Genomic DNA, 21,672 nt, shown 5'->3' on the forward strand with positions numbered 1-21,672 from the left:
GCAACTAGATGCCAAGTAAGATTTATTAAAGTGCCTTAACTGATTCTGAGTAGAAGTTTAGGGCCCAGAGAAGTGAAGGGTTTTTATAAATTCAGCGAGGGACTGAAGTATCTGTAGCAGCCGTGCGCTGACTTCCCTGGTCTCACATGTGTTTGCGAGCAGAGCTGGAACCGAACCCAGACTCGTACCCCACAGAAGGCAGAACGTGCAGGCACGAGATGAAAGGTGGGTCCTTGAGGAGCCTGTGGCTTGCATTGGGGTCAGCACTACTCCCTTTTTGCATTATTCTCAGCAGCCCCTTTCCCGCCTCAGGTCATTTTTTCAGCTGGCACAGCAGAGGGTATGGCACCAGGACCCATGACTGGGAGGTGTAAGGATGGCAGAGTTTCTACAGTCTGGCTGGGGCTGGGCAGCCAGGAGCACAGTGAGGGCTTCTGAACTGAGCATCTGTGCTGAAGAAAGGGATAGGAGGTACAGCTTTTCATAACCATACCATTAGAGAGTTAAGCGCACATAGAGGTTTGAAATGTTTGCTTTTTTAGAGTGAGTTAGTTTTAAACAATGCCTCTTTCAGAAATTCCTTGATTTAAAGGAGTTTAGTGCTCCGTTTGTTCCTGATACAAAAGACTAGCTTGAAACTGGTTTGCATCCTTACAGCCTGCTGGGAACGAGCTTGCTGTGGAAATGGCTAGGTGGAAATGACAAGTAGTAAATTTGTTGAAAAAGGCAGCTTGTGAGTGGCACTGGACTGAAATTTAAGTTAAGTTAGATGAAAATGTTGAGGGAGAAAACACTTCAGCAGCATTGAAATAGCTTCTGATGTTTGAAAGTAGAAAACATTTCCATGTTTGTTTGATGTATTTCAGCTCAAAAGGGCCAGCACTTGAAAGGACGAGGTTATACAACTCAAGAAATGTTATATTTTCTTTTGCTCAAATAAAAGTCTTGAGTCAACTCAAATTATTTTCACAGCAAATGAAGCATTTCTATTTGTTTGACCCATATGATTTTTTCTTTCTTTTTCGTCTTCAGTAGTCACTGCAAAAACGCCTTTTTCTTTATGTCTCCCACCAGAACTAAAAGTTGGAAACTGGAATATTCCACCTCCGTGTGTGCGGGGTGCAGCTGCCTAAAATAAATCTCCAAGCTTTGAGCATCTTGGGCTCTGCTTCTTGGTAAAAGCTTTATTCTTACCCTAGAGTGAGAATTCCCTGATGATGGTATCTTTAAGGAAGCCAATGATCCCAAAGCCCCAGGCCAGAAACTTGACAACAGAATTGTAATGAGGCATTGCTTACATGAGCGAGTCACTTTCTGCAAAGACAGTTGAGCATATATGCATGAATAACGGTGGTTATGAATGTTCAAGAACATTCAAGGAAATCAATGGATCTGCTATGCACATGAAAGCACATAAATGAAGCATCACATGTGATATATAAAACTATGTCCTACCTACTGCCTCCCTGGACCCCTCAGATCAGATCTGGCACCAGGGCAGTTGAATCTGACGTGGTTCTGATCGTAACCTTTGCGACTAGATTTGTGCGGGCACGTACATTTGATGAGGATGTGACAAGAGAAAATTGAATGTGAAGTCTGCTAGACAGCCAATAAATTTGTTTTATATCTTTATCTCTTCCTTGCTTGGCAATTATTACAGCAGTTGCTGAACTACTTTCTGCTTGCTGTGAGCGAGGCTACTCAAATGACCTACTGTAAATTCTTGATATTTCCTGTACTTAAGAGAAGACATAATCATCTGAGGAACTTGTATATTTAGTGTGGATTAAGACAATTTTTTAAAAAGACCGAGACTGGTCATAACTAGTGGTAGGTTACTTAGTACAATAGAGCTGAAATGTGTTTCTATTGCCACCAAATCACCATGATCTATTTTTAAAATAGTGGGGTGGAGTTGTCGCTCAGGTCCCTCTGCATTATTTGTTGTAATTCAGTAGGCTGTTAATGAAAGCATATCGCTATTAGGTTATAGTCCTCCTAAGTTATGATTTTTAGAACCGTAAAGCAAGAGTTGCAGGGTTTTGGGGGCTGATTACAGAGAAAAGTTTATTGTTATTTTTAACACTTAAATCTACTAGGTAAGTTAAAACAGCTGAGCGGGAGATCTGGAATAGAAATGATGTGCAGTTAAACACTGAAAAATCTCTATCTCTCCTATAGAGGAGAGCTATTAAAACTATTGCTTATTGTACATTAGTATTCTGTATTTGTTATCTGAAATGCTGCTACAGGCAGTAGTTTGAGCAGGCTATTACCATTTCTAACTTCATGCTACAGTGTTCTCGCTTGTCTGCACAGTTGACCCGATCCTGTATGTCATCAGGGAGGAGATGTTTGACTTGTGACACTACTAATCCTTTCCTGAAGGCTTTTCGTTCTTCCTGCATGTTGTCCTTTCGTTGCTTTTGTGAGCTGGAACATGCTGGCTCAGCCCAATGATGAATTCATGTAATTACCTATGTATGTACTGAAGTCCTGTTGACTTTAGCGTTGAAGATCAGTGATTGCTTAAGTTTTGCACTGAATCAGGACCCCCAGGCGTTTTCACATGCACAAGCTAACTTGGGAGTTGATACACCTTGTAGTTCTTCACAGATGGGAATGACCAGCAGGCTGGGGACACTACCACCACCCGGCTGTCACTGCAAGTGCCTGGTTGGGCACAGGGACAGACCAATTGGGTGCTTATCTACCCCCAGGTAAATCTACAGGCCGCAGCTGGCCTGTCTGCCTTTGCATTAATGCAGGTGGGATACGTGACAACAAATCATGATGTTAGATGAAGTTCAGAGTGTGCGGTTGGTTAATCCAATTCTAGAAAGGCTCATTAGCCTGTGTGCAGGTATGAGTTATGCAAAAGCACATGTCCACACCAGGAATCTGCATCCCAGCGTAGGTCTGGGTGTGTACCTCTGCAGAAACCCTGTTTGCAGGAGCTCGTGGTGCAGAGTCCTTTTGTTCTCAGCCAGGTTCTCACACGAGGATATGGATGTTTTTCCATGTGCCTCTTCAAAATGTGTTTGTCTCTTCATTTTTATTTTGCTGATCTAAACACATTTAACGTGTTGTGATAGTGCTGTGTGTTATAGAGAAAGCTGCACTGCTGTCAAGCCAAAGAGTCCAGGTTTTTCTTGGTGTATGTAGGTATCAGGCCTTCAGAGAGTATGATTGTCCTCAGCTGGAATGACTGACAGTTGCAGGAATTGCATCTGAATTACAAAAAGCCCCTTGGGTCTCTGGTTCATATGGTGTCATAACTCAGTAGACACAGTCTATGTTCCCTGTAGAGGCTCATTCATGATCCTTTCTGATACAGTTTGCACTCAGGATAGTGTTAGCCCTTTGATAAGAGGGGAGATGTTGCTCTTAGAGCAGTTCCAGTCTGCTGGAGCTCTGTAGCATTGCTTTCCCAGGTTGATGATGGAGTGGACTTTTGCTTTCTCCATCCCTTTAGAAACCATCCGTGCTGCTTCCTTAGTGCTTTGATACTCTGCCAGCTGAGGGAGGGAAGAACGATTTATAAATATTTCTGGTAATACAGTAAGTACTCTCACATGTTTTGCTCACTCATTTTCCGTATCCAGAAATCTATCCGACCAGAATCAGTTCACTCTCTTTTATTAGCAGAAGTATATCCGCAACAATCAAAATTGATTTTAAAAAAAAAAAAGGACAAAAAAATGTTAAAAAAAAGGAGGAAAAAAAAAAAAGAGAAGCAGCAGCAAGCACAACATCATATTGACTGTGTGTATATTCACACTGGCTTTTGCAATCCATGGCTAATTACCCCTCAGAGATTGTGTGCTACGTACAGTACAGTGATGGAATTATGTACTTTAAAGAGCTTTAGTGAGGCTCTTAGGATGCCAAATTCTTTCTTTCTTTTTTTTTCGACCCTCCTTTTCATTGCAGTGACTAATGATTTTTAAATGCACATGACCCATCCTCAAAAACAAAGGCAGGCATGTCAGTGATGTTTCGTTTCTCTGGGTCTCACTTTTCTGGATGTGACACAACAGAAGTATTACACCTATGAAATGAAGTCTGGGGCATGGTCAGGGGATCTCCTGGGATTGCTGCCCTTTGTTAGTAAGGGGAAAGGCAAGTGGAACTCATTCTCTTTGGCAGCAGGTATCTTAGTTGGGATTACTGCAAGGAAAGAGGACTTGAAAGAGACTGTGGGTTCAAATCCATAGAAAAGCAGGCTTCATTTGTTTGGCTGGTCATGGGTCACCTTGCTTGAACACTAAGAACCAGTGGTGGTGGTTTCTCTGTCTTTGTCAGAGCCAGCCTGTTTCGATTTGCAGTTTCACACCAAAAAAAAAAAAATAATACTGCCTACAAATTTCAGACTAAATTGTTTTGGCAAAGTGATAAGTAAGTAAAAAACAGGGCCTCATCGTAGGAAGTGTCAAGCAATCTTAATTTTAGGCAGAAATACCAGCTCCTCCTAGAGGAAAAGAGCCAGCACGTAAATAGCTCCCAACAGATTCTTAACCCAAGGAGACAAAAGGGTGACATGCAGAAGTTGCTGCTAATGCCAAATTTAAGCTTTCCAATGGGAATGTGTCATGTACATGAGGTTTGAGTTTGTCTATAAGATGTGACTTGATGTTGAGGCAGGGGTGCTTCTTGATACTCTGTGATATTTTGGAGGTATTAACAGCTCTCCAGATTCTTTGGAGAACATCTCCAAAGGTACTATGATGGGAGTTGAAAAAGGAGGTGAAACACAGCAACTGGGAAGGAAGTTGCAGGGCTGCTGTACTCCGCTGTGGTGGGCACTTGTTCTTTGACCATCCCTGCAGCTAGTAACAGTGAGTGGTGCTGTGTCCTGTTTCACCAGCCTGGACCAGTGGGCTGTTGTATTAAAGAGGGGGCTTCCAAAGACAGCTTGTTGCTCATGAAGGGACTTTCTAGCTAGGACAGATGGTAGCAGCTCTGAGGTCCCCACAGCTGCCCTCATCCTGCTCAAGTGTGAATGAAGGTGGGCCTGGGTGTGCTCCCAGGGCTAGGTATGTATGTAGAAGGTGCACAAGCCAGCCCACGTCTCCCATCCCACCTTATTTGTGGTCCTGAACCCCAGCAGGAGCAGTGTTACCCACATCCCCATGCAACCCAGGCAGCAGAAGCTAGAACAAGGCAAACAAGGACCTTCCTTGATGCTGCTTGGCCTCAACCCCTAATGAAACAAAGGACACATGCTGCTTTGCAGTTAACAAATAGTTCTGCTGTCCATCAGAGAGCTGTGTGCACAGCTGTACATGGCGGTTGAACGTCTTCTTGACTCTTCTGGAATAATACTGAGTGGTGTTCAAAGTCATTTGCAGCATCTTCCAGCTTGTTTGGTGACAGTGCATTGTGTGTCCTCCTCATCAGTCTGAAACATTTCAGCTTGGGGTTCCGTCCTGCAATCCCCTGCTCTTTCTCATTTGAGCAGTCAATTTGGGGGGGGTGTCTGCTCAGCGCTCTTGGGAACTGTGGTGACAATGTGCTGGATGCTTTTGGTGTTTAAGTGGTTGATATGAGAAAATGTATGTGTGTGTGTGTATGTCCCCTCTATTCTTATCATTGCTTTAATCTAACTCGAGGAAATATTCCTTGCTTGTTAGATATGTAAATTTTTAGGTACCTAATTATCTGTTTTATTTGCCAACTCCCTCCAGCCCCTTTCTTCCATGATCCAACTACCCTCTTTCATTTTCATTCCCTTAAATATGTGTAGATGATGAATAGCTAATCTTCTCAGAGAATTCTTTAGGAATATTTACTGTAGGGTTTTGCTTTTGTTTGCTTTTCTGGTGACTTGGAGATGGCATGGTGAGAAAAGAAACATGTGAGCTAAACCTGTTGGTTTGAACATTGTGTCAGAAAATATCCATAAATTGCAAGTTACTACACAGATGTATAGATTTAATGAGACTGTGTAATGCCATTTATTTATGCTAAAGAATCTGACACATACGGTACTGAAAAAAAGTTAATACTCTAAGACTTATTTTATATTTTTCCATTGCCATCTGTCACTGCCTACATAATAATGATACAGGTGAAAGCCTAGCAATGCTTAAAAAAAAAAATCCGGAATGAATAGTCATTTAAATATCTTGCTGCTTTAATAGCTGGTGTGTTTCAAGTTGAGAAGGAGGCAACAGAGATGCGCGCCCCCCCCCCCCCCCCCGTTTTTAGTATATAAAATTTTGGGTTTAAACAGATTTAGATTCTTGAAGTGACTTCTGAAAGTGGCAAATGATTATGAACAGTTCTATCCTTGAAATTTGGAAAAGAGACTAAACCAGATTCTACCATCCTTATAACATACCATCAGTGTCTGATTCTAAGAGTAGCCCTTTTATGTACATCTTTAGATGTAGGTGAATTTTGTGCTCTGAGTCCTGCCTGAATGTGCTGAGTTCAGTACTGCTGAGGTCACTGAACTGTGAGTGGGTCTCTTTAGATCCCAGCTCCCCAGATCCTGGCCACCATTGGCCATCTGAAATCAGTTAAAAATAAACAAACAAAACAAACAAAACAAACAAACAAAAATAAGGGAAATATACCTTTTTCAGCTGTCTCAAGTGAAAATACATGTCTCAAAGCAGCACAAGCAGCACTGTGCTTACAGAACTTGGCATTTACAAAGATTCTTAAAGTTTTCCTTCAACTATTTGCAGCTGTACTGTGGCTAGGCAAAACTGCCTTCCCTTTTTTCTTTTAATCACGGTGGTGTCCAACACAGCAATGACTGTGAAGTGCATGGAGAGATGTCCCTATGCTCAGATGTTTGCAGTGATCCTGGGCTGCAAAAGGTCCTGTACCTGGGGATCTGCCCATTGCTTTGCATTAACCACCTGGCTCCAAGGGTGCAGACAAGGCTTTGACTCAAATAAATGAAACAGGTTTTGTTGTTAATCTCCTTTTTACAATGTGGTGACAAAGACAGAAAATATTTTTGTGACAGGCACTTATCCTATAATTTTCCATGGGTTGATGAGTCAGGGGAGGTGCCTCCTTCAGAGGAGGAGAACATGGCTAGGTCAGGTTGCATTAGGATGATTTAGAGTTTATATAATTAAAAATTAATATATTTTTTCCTGAAAGCTGTGAGTGATCCAAAGGTGGAACTTATAATGAAAGCCTATCACTTACTTAAAATAATGTCTCTAGTAGTAAAAATGCCAGAAAATGAAACAGAGTACCCGTTCCAGACCCAGGGAAGTCATTCCACAGGGTTCAAACAACTTTGTCAGGTGTGTATTCAAATATAGTGCAGAACCCTAATGGAAAGTCCCTTATAAATGAAATAATCATTACTATTATAATTACTACTCCTTGTGTACTGTGGAAAGCATTTTAGGAAGTTGTGTACTTTTTAAGAAGCAGAGATGACAATGAGTGAGCAATGAGGTTTTGGCCAATTTAAATGGATGTTATAAATCATTTTCTTTTTGTTTATAACATATGATCCATATACAGCAGTAGTTTGTCAGTATTTTTTTAGTACAAACTTCTAGTTTTGGGTATCAAATAGAATTCTCAGCAGCCTCTTAGAAAATCCAATTAGAGGTGAATGTCATGTCATTGCTCAATGAGTATATTTCTTCTGCTCTCTTATTAGAATTTGAACCAACCTTAAAAATAAAAAGGTGTTAGTGGTCTTAATGTTTTGAAAGATAGTGTTTCGCTACAAGACTGAAACTGAATTTATTTTTCTTCCTCTCTGCTTTCCAGTGTGCATCTGAAATAACTCTACTGAAGTAAATAGAGCTGTGGTAGGAGAGGAGACTGACTTACAGTATTTAATGTACATGTTGCAGACAGTGAGAGACTTGCTTTAGATCAGCAAGGGCTGTGAAAGACCACCCACATCACTGAACCTGGCCTCCTGCAGCTCACAGTAACTGTGAAATAAAAGTTTACGATGAAAGGGGGCCCTGGAGAACACCTGCTGTGCACCACAGCCCCCCCACGTCACCTGCCTGTCTGTAACAGGCATAAAGTCATTAAAACAGAGGCAGAAAGTCTTAGTGATTATGATGTGTGTCAGGAGAGAAAAGGGGACTACAAGGGCTGACCAGGTGTTGCATAGAGGCAGAAAGTTTGCTAGATGATATTTACCCAGAAAAAGCATGTTTCATGCAATAGAAAAAGGAAAGGAAAAGAAAATCACTATTCCATCTCACCTCATCAAAGCAGCCAAGAAAGTAGCAGAGTGAATAGACATATAGCCAACAACTGTTCCTAATTTGACCTTAGGGAAAAATCCATGAGTTCAAGCCTAATAACTGGCTTAGCCTGAGCATCAGTAGAGGGGGCGGCAGCGAGGAGCCGAGTGCTGCCGTGTTCCACTCGTCTTTCTCAGGGGCTGGGTTCTACATCGCAAATGGGTAACGGAGCATGGGGGTGAGGAAAGCTCTTCCTTGCACCTATGGGGAAGCAGCAGAAACCTTGTGTTACATTAAGCACGATACTTGTTGCACCATAATTACTTTGTAAGTAGAGGCAAAAAGGTAGGGGGAGGATGGGTCATGAGGAGTACTTTTCGTACCCTGGGTTATGAATACATGACTCTCATTTGTGCAAGTACAAGTTGCATAGATGTATTTGTGGGTGTAATTTGGCCTGAGGTCCTTCTGGAGGGGAGTCTTGCAACACTGAGCAATCATATATATTCAGTTAGGAGTTACTCCTGCCAGATGGAGGTATGCAACATGGGTGACTTGTGGTGAGCAAACACTCGTACCTCAAGGCTGGGCATGTGGGGCAAATTCTGGTCTAGATACTGACATCCTTATTTATACCAAGGTACTCCTTACTCAACCTCTCAGGCTTTGTGCTTCAGCAGGGTTCTCACTGGATGCAATTCAAAAATAATTTAAACCATCAGAATTTGGTCCTGTGATAAAAATTTCAGGTCTTCATGCTGCACTTGCAGGGGAGTTGTGTGTTTAAATCTGAGCCCTTCCAGCTGTAACTGTGGTCTTTTCAGTTTAATATTTGTATAAGCTTGTATAGACATTTGAGCATAAAAGTTGTTCCACAGGTTTCACTGCTGCAGTCCTCATTCCTTGGCTCTGACCATGGACAGCTGGGTTGGGAGAAGCTGCCTGGTATTTTAAAACCATTGCTGCTGAAAGCATGCAGTGGCATCCAGGGTGCTGCTCCACATCAGCCAAAGCTGGTTTTGGGAAGCCCAGTCCGGCTGGTCAGGGGTTTGATCCAGTGGAAAATAGTTGATTTTTCTCAGGAAGGTTTGGTTTACCACCCTGTTCCATTAGCACTGGTGCCAGTCTAAAAGACGGAAAGGGTGGGGAACGAGAGGATGGCAACCATGGTTTGTGCTAGCTAAAACCTGACTGAAGCTTGGCTTAGCTATGCAACCACATCCTAATTTAAACTAAACTTGGGTTTAACAGATCTGTTAGTCTACACTTACTGCACACACCACCTCCAGAAGATATGAAATAAGTATTCTGTTGCATTTAGTAAGAGTTTAAATTGACTTCAGAGGTAGCAGGCTTAAACTGAGATTCCTCAAGTGAAAACTAAAAATTTCTAAGAGTGCCTAAATAAGCTGATCATTTCTCACTGAATTTCTGGCGTATTAACCACCTCCATGTGGGTTTCAAGCATCTCATTTGCAGCATACAGAAAAGCACTGGGCACAAGGCTTCTAAATCTTTCCTGTCCCCCCTCTTTTTTTTATTTGCTATTAAATATTTGATGTAACTGTTACGAATGGACATAACCCTGCTGAGGTCACTGTCACAACATGGTGTCAGCATCTAAGATTCCCACCTACCCAGTGGCCAAAAGCTAAATCTTTGGCAGCTTGTGAAAAACAAATTTGACACCCAGCATCGGGGATGTCCATGTGTAATGTAAGAGGCCCCACTTAGGCTTTTGTCGCGTGACTCGAGAAAGGAGTTGGGTAATTCCCCTTTCTTTGCAGGTGACGTTCACCCTCATTTGTTCCATCCAGATACAACTTCACTTCTATCTAAACCTCCAGAAAGCCTCAGTCTACTGTGAAAGCAGAACTGGCTCCCTTGAAACACACCTTTCTAACCCCCAACTGAAACGTTTTCCATTACAGTGTTGTTAAAGCAGTGTTACCCACAGGTGTCATTTAAGACATCTTCCTTTCTCCTGGAGATCATGGAGATCTACCCCAAAGCAGCAGATGTGCTGGCGATGCCTTGAGCAGACCTGACTCTCCTTATTCCTCAGCATCCCACCTACACAGCTTTGGAGCGATACCTGCTTTGCACTAGCGCAGCACGAGGAGAAGGAGTGGCCTGTTTGTTTCTCGGGAGCTAAATATAATTTCCAGCTAATTTGTGTTTTAATGTCAATGTGTTTGCCAAGTGCTTTGTGACTACGAGGGGACAACAGATCAGATTCCTTACCCGGTTCTGCCATTGCTCGGCTGGCGTTCACACCCTTTGTGTGTGTGCCCTTTTAAAAAGCGAAGATTTGTCGGTGTTCACTTGTTTACACATTTAATAGCTCACAATTATGCTGAAATGGACTTGAAAAGCCTCATTAATTAAGAGCCAAATTCTCCCAGCAGCAAGAAGCTCAAAGATGAAGTTTCCTTTTCACTAAGACCCCTTTATACTATTCCAGGAAGAAAGTATGTTTAAACATGCATTAAAGTCTCACTACACTTCTGGAGTGGTGTAAACACCCTCTTTGAGGACCCTTTTTGCTACCAGAGTGCTCTTAGAGTGAACAAGAGTTGGGGCTCATTGTTTCCAGCTTCTGGCATTCCTTACCTTGAACTTTCAAAATCCAACAAGGTCGAAGAGTTTTCCTTCCTGCCTCCCACTGCCCCCCATCCTTAACTTTCATTTTACAAAATGCTTGTTGGTTTGCCACCCCAGCTCTTAAAACAGAGTGTATTCTACTCACCATTACTGAGTGCTTTTAATAGTATAGAAACAGGGCATTTAATAGTATAGAAACACACCACATCTGAGTTTTGCAATGTGTAAGAACTAGGCACCAAGGTTCAAAACATGCAAGAAGCTGGGTCATTTTCTATTTGTCTTTAGCTGCCAATTAGCAATGTCATTAATCCAGTGCCTAGGAGAAGTTCATGATTAAAATAGATGGTGTCACTGACCATTGACAAGATGATATGCAGAAGGTTGTGCTGTAACTGCCTGTCACTGTGCTGTGGTAGTTAAATCTTGGTCTCATTTTCCAGAAGAAAGTAAAAATTTATTAATTTCTTCATGTTCTAGGGTAAAGACATGTGCATTATCCAGGCTTTGAATATTGCATTATGTTGTATTCTGGACAGGGAATCTGCAGCAGACCCTGGGAGAGTGAATGTACCACCTGTCCCTTCTCTCAGATGAGTTTGGTTAAAGAACACGTTGTGTCCGTGTTAGTTCCAAATGTCCTTCTCTGGGTTCGCCCACGGAGCCACCCCAAGGCTCTTTGGGGGTGGCAGATTTAAATTTTGCCTCCTCAAGGATGAGTATCTGAAGCTGGGCCAGAGCTTTGTTTCCTGATGGCAAGAGAAGAGGAATGGGGGCAGAGGCAGGGGAGGGTTTGAGGGGTCAGGTTTGCTTTTTCTGCTGCTCCGGGGGCAGCAGGAAGAGGCTGGTGGTGCATGGCTGCTGCCAGGAAAAGCTGACCTCCAGCTGGAGACCACAAACCCTTGGTGACAGTGGCCAGCCTGGTTTTCCAAGGCCACGGATAAAATAAGCAATGACCTAGGACAGCAGACAGTGGAAGAGACAGAGAAGCAGCGTCCTGATGCTCACTCCCTGATATGTTGGACAGAGGGATTTTTGTTCTGTAGTGGGAATTGCACTCTAGCTTGCTTGCTTAAGAAAAAGATGACCAGTGCTTTAATTTACATCCCATCTGGGGATCAGATCTCTCAACAAGACAGGAGTTTTGTTTTGTTTTATTTTTTTCCCCAGATCTCACTTTTGAGGGAAACGAATTTCCATGACAGAGCATGAAATACTAGGGATATATTTCGTAGGTGGATCTTCCAACTTCTGGTTTGAAACTATGTTAATTTGAGGGTGAAGGAAATATTTTGGTACTGAAAACTTGCCAAAATGCTGTTTAACAGGGGATTGCAGTTTAATTAGCACTTAGAAGACATTAACAATAATTGTATTTAATTTGGACACTGAGGATAAAGTGTGATTCAGGATCAGCTGGTTGGTGCTCGGAAAAAAAAAAGAAACATTGCTGCGTGGTCTGGTGAATATGTGCCATTAGCTCTGTGTTCATAAGTAGAAGCTTTTGTGGCTGCTTGACTCTTCCTCCCCCTGTCCCTACCCCCACCCCCCCCAAAGTGTTGTGCTGGCTGGGAAGAAGTGGAAGGAACTTGTATTAACTGGATGGAAATGGTTGGACTTCAAGTTCATGCTTTTGCAACAAGCTGAATTACAGTTTATCCCTATCTCTTTTGCTGTGATTTTTAGGAAAAGTGCCAACAACTTTAAAAAAAAAAAATCCATTTACTTATTTTATGCTTTGCTTTGCCAAGGAATGAGAAAGCTTGCCACTTTTAGCAAGCCTGTGAACAAGAAAGGCAAGGAAACCCGGGGTGAAATTTGACATGGAGACTTGTGTACGATGCAGGATAGCCATACACATCCCTTGAATATTTCTCTTTTCTTTGCAGCAGAGTTAATTGTGCACTCTGAGTTTGTGGCTGTAGGTGGAAACAGAGACAGTGCCACAAAATGTAGTTTCAAAGTCTGGCTGAGAACAGAGGAGACAAACTATGTGCAATTTAAGCACCTGTTTGTATGCAAGCTACCACACAAGCCTAATATATACACCAGTATGATGTAAGGCAGTGGAGATGACCTGATTAGCAAAGCCCTTGCAATGAGCTGAGGAGATCCCTGCTGCACCAGTGCTCCCCTCCTTGGAGACCTGTGACTAGTCCCAGCTGAAGGAAACCTTCCCACAGCAATAAGAGCTAGCAGAGGGTTTCTGCAAATGGCAACGAGAGTGCTCTGTGTGCGTGTGAAGGTGAGGGAAGTAGAAGAGTAAACAGCCTGCGCAGCTTCGCAGAATAGCTGGCATATTATGAAAGATGCAACATGAATTACTTGGGCTTTGCGAACTATGTTTGCAGGAGTTGTGGAGTGCTATATGTTTGGGGGGACTGCATTTCAGCAAAAGGCTGGCTTCGTTTTGTTGTGCTGTTTATCTGCTTGGATGAAAGCTGTCATTCAGCAGAAAGAAACGCTATGGCAAGATAAAGTAAGTGATCTTCCAGTTTGTAAGCTCTTACAGCCTTGCTTTTGTACGTGCTGAGCAGGCAGAGGTCCACAGACTTGAATGGGAACTTCTGGTGCTCGGCACTTATTACAGTCAAGTGTTTATTATTCCATGTCAGAGAAATAGAGACAAAAATTTATGTACGTAAGAAGACACGTAAGATACAAGGCTTTCTATCTCTCTTGTGAGTATGTACAAATATACACAATTGGTACCAGGATTTTATGGTTATTTTGTGCATTACTGTGCATGGAGGGTGTGCGGGCTTCTGGCAGAAACACAGGGTTTTAGGTGAGGAGCTCAGGGCACCATTTGAGGAGCTCAGGGCACCATTTTGGCTCTGCCCGAGCTACTTGTGTGGCCAGATGCATTAAATCCTGCTCCTGAAGGCAGTGAACCATTTATTTGGTCTTCATTCTCAGGCTTGCTGAATACCCCCAAAGGCTGCTATTATTAGAGGGAACTGCCATTCCGTAGCTCTGGAAGTGGGCTCTCCATAAATCACCAACGCGTGCTTTCCACGGGGAGGTGGGACTAGGGCCTCGGCTTTCTCTCCCTGCCAGCATGTGGAGCTGACAGTGCTCCCGCTCTCCCAGCCCCTCCACATAGGGTGCGTCCTCCTGGTCCGAGGCTGGTGATGGCAGTGCCACTCACCAGACCTTGGGCTTCCCATCGCTTGCCATGTTGTGGCAGGGCCCCCATGCTCACCACGCAAACAGCCTCCTGCTGTTCCTGCCTTTCCTCCTCCCCTTGTTGAGGTGGTGGTGGCTTCACAGAAGCAGCTATTCAGAAAAACGTATCTTGTCTTTGGGGGGTGATCTGCAATTGCATAAAGTTCAGGGTGTGTTTTTCATGGCTAGATTTGCAAGAGGCAGTTTTTAACCATAAATTTCTCTGTGCGTGCTGGTGGTAGCAGGGTTAACACTGCAGAGCAGAGACCTGTCTCTGGGGGACTGTGCTGGGTATAGGTGGGATGGCCATCCTGCACCAGCACAGCCACGTGCTGCCCAAAGACACTGCCATTGTTTATTTATTTAAACAATAAATGCATCTCTGTGGCAACAAAAATATCAATTCCATTCTATAAATGAAGCACTCGAGTATTTTCTAGTTACAGACTGTTTTGATGACGGTGCCAGCACTGATACTAGTCTGCTGTGATCTGATCTGGCTGTGTCCTTGCTCTGAATGGACTTTGCCGTAATAGTACTTTCATTCCTTAGCTCCCATTAGTGTCTTGATGAATAGTGGAAGATGTGTTTCAACAATTTTATGATTAAAAAGCAACATCTTACCGTTGTTTGGTCTCTGGTGCCTTTACCCTGCTCATTATGCTTTGCCTAGGAGTAGCAGCAGTGATTTAGAGTTACAGCATCAACATCAGTCTCTGAACCTTGTGTTTTCTTTAACCGTAAATTCTGGGGAGGAGAAGGGAGGATGAAGGTAGAAGTCTGAGTAGTAGGGTTTGTTCTGGCATTTCTAGGCTGGCTGTTTGAAACTCTAATGCCTCACAGCCCTTAGATACACTTACTCCTAACTCTCTCATTTGGTTACCGGATGGGTCCCCTTGGGCAGCTGCTCTGGATCCCGCCTGGTCAGGGTTCGGAGACTCTGGCCAGACCCAGGGCACACATTTGCACTCTGGGTTGGCTGCTGTCACCGGCATTCGTGCTAATGGCCTTAGTACAGAGGTCAAAGACTGCTTAGATATGAAGGCTGAGTTGCCTCCTTTTTAAACCCCTCAGCAGGATCAAGGCTTAGGGAAGCAGGCACGTGGGCTTACCCTCGGGCTGGTGCTATGGATGCAGAGTGTGGCTCTGGGACCAGTCTATCAACAGTTTCAACCAACGAAGGAGGAGCTGTTGAAATGGGGGTGTCTGGTGATTAAAACACCCCTGCGCCAAAACCCCATGTGAAAAAGCCTGATGCATTTATTTTCTTTAAAGATTTGCTGATCTCACCGGCTTTGATAGTTATTGGAGGTTTACCCTCTGACCTCAGGATCACAAAAATCAGTGACGAGCCCATCAGTGTAATCATGCAGATATGAAAGATCTTCAACTATGCTTATTTCACTTGCAAATATAAATAAACCAGCAGCCTATGCCGTGCTTCATATGTGTTTGCCTGGATGATGTCCCATTTACATGAATCAGAAGATGGGAGAAAAAAAAAGCACTGGAGGCTCATCCAGAGATTGGTCTCCCCTCTGTCAGGAAACCTGCCCGTGCAGGCAGGATGATTTGGAGATTGCTGACACAGCCCACAAGCCTGGCTTCACCCTTCCTGCTTGAGAAGGGTGCTTGTTTCTGTGAGCTGTGGTGGTGCCGTGTACTGTCTTTGGAAACCCTGGTCTTGTTGCATTCGGTAGGAAAGATGTGGAAGAATCTGCTGTACCTATGTCCTTTGCTCTTGTGACCAGGGCTCCTTGAAAGGAAGGGAGCTACTGTGTTTCAAGGTGAGAAGCAGGAGGTCCGTTCTTAAGCCTGCTGCATCTCTGCAACTTTTGGTAGATCTCTGGATCACTCTGTGCCTTAGTTTTGAATCTGTAAATTAGGGATAGAAATTACTAATTAAAAATAAAATCAAAACCACACAAACCAAGGCCTTGAAGAAATATGCAGTTGTAACTTGTGGTGCCATCACCACCATGAGGTCCTTGTGTTGGCTGAGCTTCAAGGCTGTGCTTTATTTTTTATAAAAGTAGAAACGTATCAATATTAGCAATTGGGAATGTAGAAAGTACAAATTTTTCAAATTTTTTAATTATTTTTTTCCTTTTTTTTTTTTTTTTTAATTTCAGCAAATTCAGTAAAGCTAGAAATGCAAAGTGATGAGGAGTGTGACAGGAAGGCCCTGAGTCAGGAAGATGAGATCAGGGCTCATGATGAAGGAAGCAGCCTGGAAGAGCCCCTCGCTGAGAGTAACGAGATGGCGGATAACAGAAAGATCCAGGAGTTAACGAGCGAGGGAGGAATCCGGCTTCCGAATGGTAAACTGAAATGTGACGTCTGTGGCATGGTTTGCATTGGGCCCAATGTGCTAATGGTACATAAAAGGAGCCACACTGGTAAGCAGCTGAAAGAAATTCTCATGACTGCCTGTGGCATCTGATGTTGATGTTACGTGACAATTCTTCTCTCTTCCCTTTTCATTCATGGGGTAACAGGAGACTGGGGAGGGGAAAGACAGGCTTCATTGGTTTGTTTCTCTTCCTGCTCCACAAATTCTGGTGATGCTGTTCTTCTGGCAAGCATGGTGCTTCCTTGACCTTGATTTCTAGCCTTTGGTTCTGAAAAACAGCACAAAAGTCTGGAAATTGCCTTTTTTACTGTTCTTGACTAGAAGCAAGATGGTATGGTGACGGTCATTCTCTGGCATGTGTGGGTGTGTTTGTGTGTATTCATGTGCGAGTACATGTGCAAGGCTTTTGAGCCTTTAAGGTGAGTCTTAGATGGTCTTCCCATGGAGGTGCTCACAGGTGGACAATGCCAGCAGTTTCCTGGGGATCTCACACCTGCTTTGTATGTGGCTGGGCATGATGCTGGTAGCCCAGCAAACTTGGGATTAGCAAACCCCACAGGGGACACTCATTACCTAGCAATCCTGATGCTAAAAATACAGGTGGTGCCAGAAGATAGTACTCTTTGGTCTTGCAGAGGTATACTTGGCAGAGCCATTGATTCAAAAAAGCACTTAAGCTTGTACGTTTATGAGATTTAAGCATGTGTAAATCATCTGAAGTGCTACAATACATGCTTAAGATACACACTTAAATCTTGTTACAGTTAAGCACAGATTTCTGTGTTGGACCCTCAGTGGTTGTTTGTTCTTCATATTTTTTTGGACAAAATGAAAGATATTTTGGTTTCTATCTTTCTCTGCTATTATTTAATGGGGAGAGAGACTCACAGTGACTGAGATATCTGTTAGGATATAAAAAGAAAAGTGGGATTTTAAGGTAGTGCAATAAAGACTTTGTGTTATCCCTTTGCAAACCTTGTAGTTTGCAGTCAAGTAGTGTGCTCTTCATGGGAAAGAAATCAATAGATTTTCTGTACAAAGCAATAATAAATATATATTACATAGTTAATGCCCTGTATATAAGTTATATTGATAATAACTTAATATAAATGTATAATGCAAAGCATTGCAATATCATTTATGATGCAGTCATGATTTTAGACAGCAATTAGGACAGATGAAAAGCATTAGCTGGAGGACCAAAATCTTGATTAACAATTTGACATGCTGTTACTAGAAAAGGGAATAAAGAATGTAACAGACTGAATCCCCAGATTTCAACCTCCCTAAAAGTTTTTGTTGGCACTTACATGTATCTGAGCCATATGTGTTGTAGGTGCATTGGAGTCCACATATTTGAACTTGAGCAGCTAAATTAGACCTGCTAAATTTAGATTTAGGTACTTAATTAAATGGTCTGCATTTTTTGAGATATTGAATAGCTCGCGCATCTTTTAAATACAGACCAGCTGCCTTTTTCATGTTACAGAAGACATGCAGATTCAAAGCCAACGGAACAAAATCTCCTGTGCGTGCAGGCAAGGCGGCTGTGTGCGGTGCATGGGTAGGAATTGTGTAACTGGTGGCTTCTGCCTTCGGGCTACTGCTGGTTCCTGTAGAGCTCTGACTCTCTTCCCATCTGAGCAGAGGAGCTGTGATGTATTGCTCTTTACAGATGATTTCAAGCAAATGGAAATGGCATTCCTTTTCATGTGCAGCTCAGTGCTCTGCTCTCACTAAACCAGTTGGCAAATTTTGCGTGGGACTTTTTTTCCCCCCCCCCTCCGCTTTGTTTGTTTGTTTTTTAATACATGCTGCTACTTCACTGTCCACAACAGAAGGAGAAGTTTGCTTGGATTTCCACATCCTTGCTTTTAAGGAGTATTTTTAACATACTGGTATCTTTCTTTTCAAGTGCAGTATTTTAAAATCTCTTGCCACTTCCTCGGCAGCCGGGCGCGATGGGCTGGCCCCAGCTCTGGAATGAGCCCTGACCTGTGGGTAGTCTGGTTTTGCAGCCCAAGGGAGAATGGTGGAGGGAAGGGAAGTTGTCCCTGGTGAGTGGAAACGGATGATATTCTTTATCAGCTAACGCAACTGGCATGTAAATCCTTACCTCTTAAAGCCAATTTAAGTATCTCTTGGGAGCAGAATCCCGCCTTACTCTCCTCTTTGTCTGTACACAACCAAAGCATGCTCTGGCCAGTTGTTTGCATTGGCAAAAACTAAAGTCCTTTTCCCTTCCCCAAAATCCTGACAGCATTCTCTGTAAATCACACGAAATTCTGCAGTCCATAGTAGAGGCTGTAATTTGCATGTATGCTGGGGACCAAGGCTTTGTGAGAAGTTGTGCCGTATGGCTTTGGCGGTGTGCACACATAAAGGGGCACGGTTTTCTCCAGCCGTTACTCATGTGTTTCTAAGGAGCAGTTGTTTCCCCTGCCATGTTTTGATGGTTCAGTCAAACAGATACAGGGATGGGGAAAATAATCTGTGCCATGGCTGAGGCCAGAGTAGATAAGCTCAGTGTCCCATCTTTCATCCTCATTTGCTGGAGCGTCCATTCCCTCTGATGTCTGCAGTCGCCCCTTCCCGTGACACATCGAGCTGGAGGTTTCCCATTCATCCTTTGGATCCACACAAGCACTGCCTCATGCACGTGGTGCCAGTGATGCTCAGGTCCATGGCACCTCTGTCATGGAGCCCGTGGTCCTCCTCATGTGATACCAACGAACACAACATTTCTCTGAAACACTGATAATTTGAGGAAAGCACCTCTATAATCTGTATGGGCATCAAGGAGAAGGCCTTTCTATTTATTTGTCATTACTGACAGTAAATAAATAAAACTTTCAATGTGGGAATTAAGTGTGATGCACTCCCCGCTTTTGTGAGCAGGTTAAGCCTCACCCTCTCCCTCACATGCCACATCTTCGTGTCAGAAAAGTAGCATGTGTCAGGTTTTATTTATTTTCCTTCTCTTCCATACTATCTTCTCTTGGTCCACATTTCATATTCTACAGCACATGCCCTGAGTTGCAGCATCTTCATCAGAATTTTTTGTAACTACAGGAGATGACTGTTCACAGAATATTGGCACTGGATACTCCAGGGACTTGTGCTTGGGGATGTTGAGGGAAGGGGAGAAGGGGAAGATAAGGTCAATAATCCAACGTGTTTGAGGCAATGAAAAGGAACTCCAGTGATTTCTTACCTCTTTAGGCTTTCTGTGAGTGGGCCTCAATGAAAATTTCCTTGCTTCTCATTTTTGGCAAAGCAGAAATCATTTGCTGACACAGCCGTGCTGCTGCCTCTGTGATCTGCGAGGTCCATGCGTTGTTCTCCCATGTGCTGTGAACTGTGATTTTTCTCCATCCTTTATCTAGTCCACTGCTGGATTCTGAAACACTTTTTAAGGGAGGGCTAGGATCATGCTGCTTGTTTTAAGAATGCCCAGAGGTTAAATGCTTTCTCTGTCGATGCAGCGGAGGTCCCTGCATACACGGCACAAGGCAGCAGAGACAGCAGTCTTGCCCCGCTTTCACTTTGGGCTGCTAACAGGTTATTTTTAGGCTTTTTGGGGTTGCTAACTGCAGGAGGGTCTCAGATCTTTGCTTGCACTCTACATGCATTTTAGTATCATAAAGTCAGTGAAGTGAGATACATTATGTGCTTAGGAGGGAAATCTTCACATTCTGCCTTAACAGCATCCATAGCATTATAACTGAACAGACGCAACACTGGAACTCTGAATGCTATTTAATTTTTTTTCATGCAGAGTTCAAGTTTTTGAGACACAATTAATAAATTGGGAAAAGCCCAACCATGCTGTTCAGTGTAAAAGACTTCTATGTTTAAATTTGTTCCTGGTTAGCTCTTTAGACAAATGGTCATATTAACACATTACAATTAACTCTGTTGGACTGTCTATCTTATTATTCTAGTTGAAAGGTTTGATTTGGTTTAACTTGTAATTCGTAACCTAGTGCAGGCTCCTACCTCGTGCAATATGAATCAGTTTGGCACTGAATCAAAAACTGTAGGGCCAAATTTCTACAAGTGGTGTTTTCTACTTAAATTCCTAAATCTAACTTTTCCAAAAGTCTCATTTTCTACTTAAGCATAAGGAAGGAGAGCTTAGATTCTTTGAAACTGCTCTCTGCAGAAGGATGTTTTACTTGCAGTACGCAGTAACGAAACTCTTCTGATATTTTTACCAGTTCACTTAAAGGATTTTTCTCTCCTAAGAATACACTTATAAATCTGCGTACAGAGGACTCTTGGAAATCACCCAGGATTTCCCAGGAATTTTTCATGAGAGATTTGTCACTACTGATTTATAATAAATTATCCTATCGGCAAGTAGGTTTTCACAACAAAAAACTAGTGAAATCACCAATTTCAAATGATGTGCAGCCTGTTGAGTGAATCTGATAGAACAGTAAGTAGGTACGTGGACTAGATAGTCCTCAGGATAACAAATACAGAAATAAACCCAAGTTGTCTGCTCTGTATCTCGGCTGGGTGAAGGCAGGTTGCAGCTCACTGCCTCTTGGTAGCACAGCTGATATTTCATCTGTGCTCCTGGGACAGAGCAGAATCAGAGCAGTTGCAGCATCTGATGAATCAGGAGAAATGTTTCATTTTAACTGAATATTAACAAAAAGCCTACTACAGAAGGGCGAAAATTAATATTATTAGTATGAACAAATACTTTCTGATGGCAGTGTGGGCATAGTAATTTTGCATTAAAAGGTTAATAAAAAAAACCAACATCCTGTTTGAGAAGTACCTAAGCTATCCCTTGCATATCGAAAGTATGTGCCAAACAAAAAAAGCCGAGATCTTAGATATACATTTAGCCAGGACAGATGTTAAATGTAGTCCATCTGGACCCAGTTCTTATATGTAGAAGGACTCTATCCTGGCTTTCCTTGTTATTTTGAAGAGACTTTAAAACCAATGTTATTCCAAAAAAAAAAAAAAAAAAAAAAAAAAAGTAATTAAAACATTCACAGGATGGGACTGGAGCGCTGCTGTGGAAATAACCAGGCCTTGCTGTTAACGAGAACTAGTGCACTATTTTGAGATGCCCCATTCGATTTCAAAGGAACAGAAGTTGCCAGCCAAGGGTTATGAAAATCTAAGTCTCCTTGGTTGCAAGTTCTGCAGGCTCTTTGTCCTCAGTTAAATTTCTGCTTTGGTACAGAAAATATCACTGATGTATTTTGCACCGGTATGAGATTCAAAGAAGGATAACTCATATTGAAACTTCTGCGCAGCACTTCCGTGCTGAGGCGGTAAAGGAGAGTTATTGCATGGGGAAGCTTCCAGTTAAGCAGAAAAAGGAGTTGATTT

The 21,672-nt window shown here is 42.8% G+C and overlaps 1 protein-coding gene across 5 annotated transcripts in view; it reads left to right on the forward strand.

The window, feature by feature from the left end:
* IKZF2 (IKAROS family zinc finger 2) overlaps positions 1-21,672 on the forward strand; it is a 109,672-nt gene that overhangs the window by 45,713 nt on the left and 42,287 nt on the right. For 4 of the 5 annotated variants that reach the window (XM_082057365.1, XM_082057368.1, XM_082057366.1 and 1 more), the window contains one exon: positions 16,094-16,360. The exons of the other annotated variant lie outside the window; for it this stretch is intronic. In XM_082057365.1, the coding sequence (XP_081913491.1) occupies positions 16,094-16,360 (267 nt within the window). The remainder of the gene's footprint in view (positions 1-16,093; positions 16,361-21,672) is intronic. 5 annotated transcript variants of the gene reach the window in all.

Source organism: Streptopelia decaocto (assembly GCF_964273445.1).
Source record: "Streptopelia decaocto genome assembly, chromosome: 6".
Taxonomy (NCBI): domain Eukaryota; kingdom Metazoa; phylum Chordata; class Aves; order Columbiformes; family Columbidae; genus Streptopelia; species Streptopelia decaocto.